General features: G+C 50.4%; 1 protein-coding gene across 5 annotated transcripts in view; it reads right to left on the bottom strand.

Moving 5' to 3' along the window:
* Positions 1-1,204: 1,204 nt before the first annotated feature.
* Positions 1,205-6,000, bottom strand: part of MVB12B (multivesicular body subunit 12B) — a 62,146-nt gene continuing 57,350 nt past the window's right edge. For all 5 annotated transcript variants that reach the window (XM_051636582.1, XM_051636581.1, XM_051636579.1 and 2 more), the window contains one exon: positions 1,205-5,943. In XM_051636582.1, coding sequence (XP_051492542.1) covers positions 5,857-5,943 — 87 coding nt within the window. In that variant the 3' untranslated portion in view covers positions 1,205-5,856. The remainder of the gene's footprint in view (positions 5,944-6,000) is intronic.

The raw sequence follows: 6,000 nt of genomic DNA, 5'->3' as shown, positions 1-6,000 counted from the left end.
AACGCAGAGATTTGGTGAATTAATTCTTTTTTAACATTGAATAATTATGTCAAAATTCCAAGAAGCTGAATTAGGAAAGGCAAAACTTAGAGGCTGAGCAGAAATACTGGGATTTCAGTAAAGTCTGGAGTATTTCAACAGCAGAGCAACCCTGGAGGCCAGGCAGGGGAGGAGTGCATTTCACCAACAGTGAGAGGAAGGGCCATGGATGAGAGTGGTCCAGAGTCCAAGCACAAGTGAAACCAAGGGGTGTGGAATGAGGGTGTCTCTGGAGCTCAGCTGTGTTTCCAGGCAGTGGATGCGCAGTCCCACGCGATTTCCCATGTCACAGAGCAGAGCCCATGTCCAGGGGTAACAGCTCATTAGGCAGAAGTGGCTCTGATGTTCGCAGGCGCTGCGGCAGCTCAGGTGCCTGCCCACTGCTGGCTGGGGCAGGACAGGCCCACTCTGGTTTATGTCCCCCCCGCACCGCGGGGGATATTCAATCAGGTGGTGGTGACGGCTCCCACAGCAGCTCCGAGATGCAGTTTCTTAGTTTTTGGTGGAACAAGTGGTACTCACTTTCAAAAGGAGGTTATAAAAACATGTGCCTGAAGAGAATGTCAGGAACTTGGGTATTAATCTCCTTTAATTCAAAGACCACTCAAAATAAGCAAGGCAGAAATATTGGCTGGGGTGAGAGAAGATGCCAGAGGTCGTGTTGTGCACCACTGGCTTCGGTCAAGTTCAGAAGAATAATTTAGCACAAAGAATAACAATTTTCCATTTCAGTGCTGTGGCATTAGCCTCTCCCTAGCTAGGATTCTGTTTCCCTGCAGCCCTGGCCACATGGGTGCCGGGAGCCCTGCAGTCATGGGACCAAGCACAATGGGGAGGGGCCCTGAGCCATGCACAGCTATTCCCATTCCTTAAGGAATGTCTGCCAGGGACACAGTCCAACGCTGCTGAAGTCCAGGCCTGCAGTGGGAAGCATTAACCTGCACCAAGCCAACCTGATCACAGCAAGGAACAGAAGCGGCTCCAGGTGCCACAGCTACAACTGCTGCATGGCAGCTCAGCTCAGAAAACACACTGACTCCTTTCATTCCTCCTGATGTTTTTAGCTACTTTCAAAACATCCAGGGCTGGGATCTGAGCAGGTCAGTGCAACAATGGAACACGGGAAAAGAGCAGAGGCAGCAGTATAAGCATCTTAAACACCAAATTTAAAGCACTGATTAAAACAAGTTTTATTTAACAAATTATATTAAGAATACAGACTAAGTTATCAGACAACGAAACTTCCCTTTGTAAAATACAGGAGGGTCACCTAAAATAAATATAAAATGTAGTAACATTCATAAGATTAATGCACAGTAAATTCACTTTCAATAACCAAACAAAATGCATAGCATCTTAGAAAAACACTCTGCAACTGCATAAATGGTTTCTCTTCCATTTGCATGATGACATAACTGTTACTGTTAGGAAACAATTTCACAATAAACAACCAGAATAGCCAAACTGTTTGGTTTCCCTGTGTTGAATGAATTCAGCAGCACCTTACTGAGCTTTTCCGTGAGCAGAGGAGCACCTGCTCTGCTCAGTGCCATCAGCCTCATGGCTCAGGTAAGTCCCACCACCCGCTGGGCTGCTGCTGCCACAGGTCCCTGTTGGTCACAGCTGGCAGGCTCAGGTGGTTACTTGCAGGCAGCAAGATGCACAGGCCCCTGGGGAGGGCTCTGCAGGGGCTGGTCTGCTGGCACCTGCTGGACGTGCCCGTGGCCACTCCAGCCTAGCCCTGGGGTGGCAGTGGGAGAGTGGCTGGTGGCAGACCTGGGGACATGGACCCCATGATGCCTGAGGGCAGCAGGGCAGCAGAGGCCAATGTGGGACCAGCAGCTTAAAAGCACTGCATCCCCTTTTCCTGTCCCCCAAGGAGATTTTTAGGGTCACACTGAAGAGGAGGTGCCCAGGTGCACGCCCTCACCACCAGCACCCACCTGGCACATGCTGTGCCTGTGCCAGAACCTGCTCCAGGCTCTGTGGTATGCAGGTCCCACCTGAGGAGCTCAGGAAACTGGTGGGGCAGGGGGAGGTGTGAAACCAAATAAGCCCAGAGCTACAGACTACCAACCACCTCAAACTACACAGGAGCTTCACAGGGATCCTCTCCTACAAACACTGCAGGCAAACTCTGAAACAGCCAAAGGGAAAAAGTTTGACAAAGTTTATTCCTACGTAACTACAGCTACAAGACACTCCCACAGGGAAGACACCTGCTACAACTGTCCACGCTTGAATTTCATCACAAAGTTCACACTCTACATTATTTTCTGGACTAATTTCTTGCCTTTCATTATCAACACAGCAGATAGCACAGCCTGGCCTGGATGGCCCAGGAGTTGCCTTGGCACATCACCTGCTCTTTGCTGTGAGAAATTTGGGATGCAGCGTGTCACTACTAATCCACATCAGGTGCATTTTACAGAAAGCAAACCTTGCACTGCTACTTTTCTGTCTCTGTTGCAGACATATGATAATTTGGCAAACTAATTCTCCACCAGACACAAGATTAAGCTACCTAGAGACTAGTTTTGTTCTAGAAATAGAGGCAAGGTAGCAAAGCACATCTGGTCAAGCTCTACAAAACCACTTCAGTTCCTTTCCATTGACTCATCCCCTCCCCTTATGCTCCAGAAGGCTTCTCCACAGCCAGATGTCAGCATCAGGCTTCCTGAATGTTTATTGCTGGGGCCAATGCTATCACAGTCACCTTTTAGACAGGGAAGATGCAGAGAGATGCTGGTACTGGCTATGGCACATCCTAGCTGGGAGGATGCAAGGACCAGCCTTGCAATGAGTTACTGTAAGTAGAGAAGTTACTGAACAGCAAATAAAACCTACCTGTGGAAATGCTGACCTCATGCTCAAGATCTGGGGAATCCAGAGGTGCAATCTAAAAGCCTCCAGTGAATGGTGGCCTGAGAAGACAACGTGTAGAGTCAACCACCCTGCGCCATGAGTCTGGCTGTGCTTCCAAGCACTGGCCCTGAGCCCTCTTCCCTTTGGAAATGCCCAGTTCTCCAGCCTTTGGTTAGTAGGTCAGAGCTCAGCTGGTGTTCAGCAGCTGCAGCTCTTTGCTCACAACATCTCTGTTGGGTTTGTACCACAGAACTGCAGCTGTACTATTCACGCCTTCAGTTCAAGGTATCCTTGCAAAGCCACAATGTAGAAACACACTAGGAAGATCAAACTAAACTCTCAAGTTTCTTTGCAGATGAACCCTGAAGCAGCTTTGCTAGTGCAGGGTAAGAGAGGGAAAAGTGAGACTCAACTATACAAATATATCCTGAAGGTTTCTTAGACGCCTGTCCAGCTGCAAGTCCTGTTGGTGTTCTGAGGCATCCAGTGTTTCCTGTAGGTCACTGAAGAGAAAGCTGAGCTCGCTGTCTCTAAGAAGGCTGAGAAAACGTGACTGGTGCTATAAATAATAAAGCATCAATTTTATATACAGATGCTTTCTAAGCTAAATCTCACAGGAAGGGACTCGAAGCTATGTTCCCATTTTTCCAACACACCCAGGGAGTGCCCCACTGAACATGAGGCTGGGCAGCCATCTGAACCTGCTCCTCACCAAGTGCTCCAGCGGCGCCGTAGTCGGCTCTGCCCTCGGCACAGGAAAACACAGCTGGAGGAGGGGCTCCTGGCAGCCATCTCTGCATCTCACAGCAGCAGGAACTGCCCCTGGAGCTCTGCAGCCTCCATGCTGGCCATCCTGTACGAGCCCACAGCCTTCACTCCTCCTCCATGAGGGACAGGGCAGCTCTTCACAGCTCCTTCATCCCACAGCTATGAGGAACACACCGCAGCCAACAGCTTCCACCTACCTGTGGTGTCCACTAAGCCACAGGAGAAGCTATAAACAGATGCAGCAGAAAACTACAGAAAAAATTACAAGCAGAAAAACAGAAAGACAAAAGATGGATGCGATGGGCACAGTACTACAGCATGGAGTAGATTTGAACTTCAAGTGAACCTGAGCCGAATGACCAGGCTGCCATGGTATGTTCATTTGTTGATGTCGGCATCATCAATCTAGCCTTTGTGAAGCTTGGCAGTGAGGTCTGGCTTTGCTTTCCTGCAGGATAAATAAGAACTAAAAATGGTGCTGCAACCTCCAAGTAAACGAGCACTTCCAGGGGGTCACCCACATCTCCAGAGCTGGTGCAAATGGCGCAGCTTTAATTCTTTTGCCCAAATATAACACACCTGCAACCAAATCGGCCTCTGCTTTCCAAACTGCACAGCCTTGCTTTACAGAGGCAGCTTTATAAAATGATTTACCTCATTGGAAGAAGTTGAGGAAAAGACTCAGAATCAGTCTGTCCTGAATATTATGGTATTTTGTGCTCATTATCCCAGTAATACAGTATGGTGCCTTAGAACCAGAAATGAATCTTTGGACAAGAAATATTTTACATATGTACAAATAAAAAATACAAGCTGACAGTACAAAACCTACTGTTAGTCACCATTCTGTCCAACTAGAAAACACAAGATCAATCAAAAGCAGTGCAAAGCAGGTCAGGGCATACGTATGACCCAGACTGAGAGCGACAATACTGTTACTTGCTACTATGGCAATTGCATTTCAAAAGGGTTAGGTAATCAGTATTTTACAATATAAAAAGTTGTACGTTTTAACACTTTAAAATTGCCATTTTGCTGCCATGATGTAGGTTTGTTCTACAGCAGAGACTTGAAAAAGCAGCACAGAGTCAAGATGGGCACTTCTAAATAACTTATTACAGCAAGAGACTTCTCCAAGACATGCATGTAACTGGGGAGCGAGCTAAGGTCAGTGATCACAAGGAGGCTGAGGTCAGGACTTAATGCATCCCACTCTCATCCTGCACCACGGCAGAGTTCAGTGCTTCCTGTGAGTGCACAAGGAATAGGCACATCTCTCATTTTAGCAGCTAGTGGGACAAATATTAGAAAACGGTCAAAAGTGACAGGCAGGTGAGAGCACCCAAGTTGTCAGCAGGCCCTGGCTCCGTAGGCTGCTGAAGCAGGTCTGTGGGGCACTGCTGGAGTCTGCCAGCATCCAGCCCAGAGAGAAATACAGCATGCTTGTTGCTCTGGGTCCTGTCAGACACACAGACCCCTGTGCTGAGAGGAGGTGCTTCACTGCAGGAACTGCAGCACAGTTTGTGCTCTCTATGCCCCTCTGCGTCACCAGGGCCTGGGGATGGAGCCCGGGGTGGCTCTGGGAGAGCAACTGCGTCTCCGCCAGCCTACAGCAAAAAAGTGATCCCAGTCTGGGGTTGATGTGGCTGCAGCAGCCGCAGGGCGTCTGGACCTCAGCGCAGGCAGATGGGGCACCCACTGTGGCTCAGTGCTGCTGCTGGACCAAGCGCCGCAGGTGCCTCCTGCCACGAGGCATCGAGAACCTGTCAGCTCCACGTCGGCCTAGGCAGGATGCCCGGGGGCTTGTGGATTAACCAGCTGTATCTTTTACTCTTCCTTACTTTTAGGGCTTGCTGCTGAGAATTTCAAGATGGTCGGCGATCTCACGGCTTGCTGTTCACCACAGTTTGTGACAGCTCTGAAGCAGGGGTTATGAAGTGGGGACAACAGGGGCTGCCATCAGGCTCCTTGTCATGTACTCACGTGGTGAGGTGTCTGCAGCAGTGAGGGGGGTGGGGCAGCTGCCGGCGGGATGTGCAGTCCCACAGTGTGGAGCGGCGTGTGCAGGAGGTGGTGCAGCGCAGGGCGGGCGGCGGTGGCCGGGCAGGGGTCTGTGGGGCGGCACCAGCGCCGTGCCCCACTCAGTAGTAGGCACGCACAGGCCTGCTCCAGCACCGGCACCCCTCAGGACGGTGGGACCGGTGGGCACCGTGTGGGGCTGGGTGGCAGGCGGGCTGCTGCGCTCTGCTCCGTCCGGAAGCTGTAGTCGTACTGTGGGCAAAGACAGAGGGGACCGTGGGGCACAAGGCCATGCAGCCATGCTCCCAG

Source organism: Apus apus, chromosome 19 (assembly GCF_020740795.1).
Source record: "Apus apus isolate bApuApu2 chromosome 19, bApuApu2.pri.cur, whole genome shotgun sequence".
Lineage (NCBI taxonomy): Eukaryota > Metazoa > Chordata > Aves > Apodiformes > Apodidae > Apus > Apus apus.
Note: the sequence above shows the minus strand (reverse complement) of the source record. Positions and strands in the feature narration are given on the sequence as shown.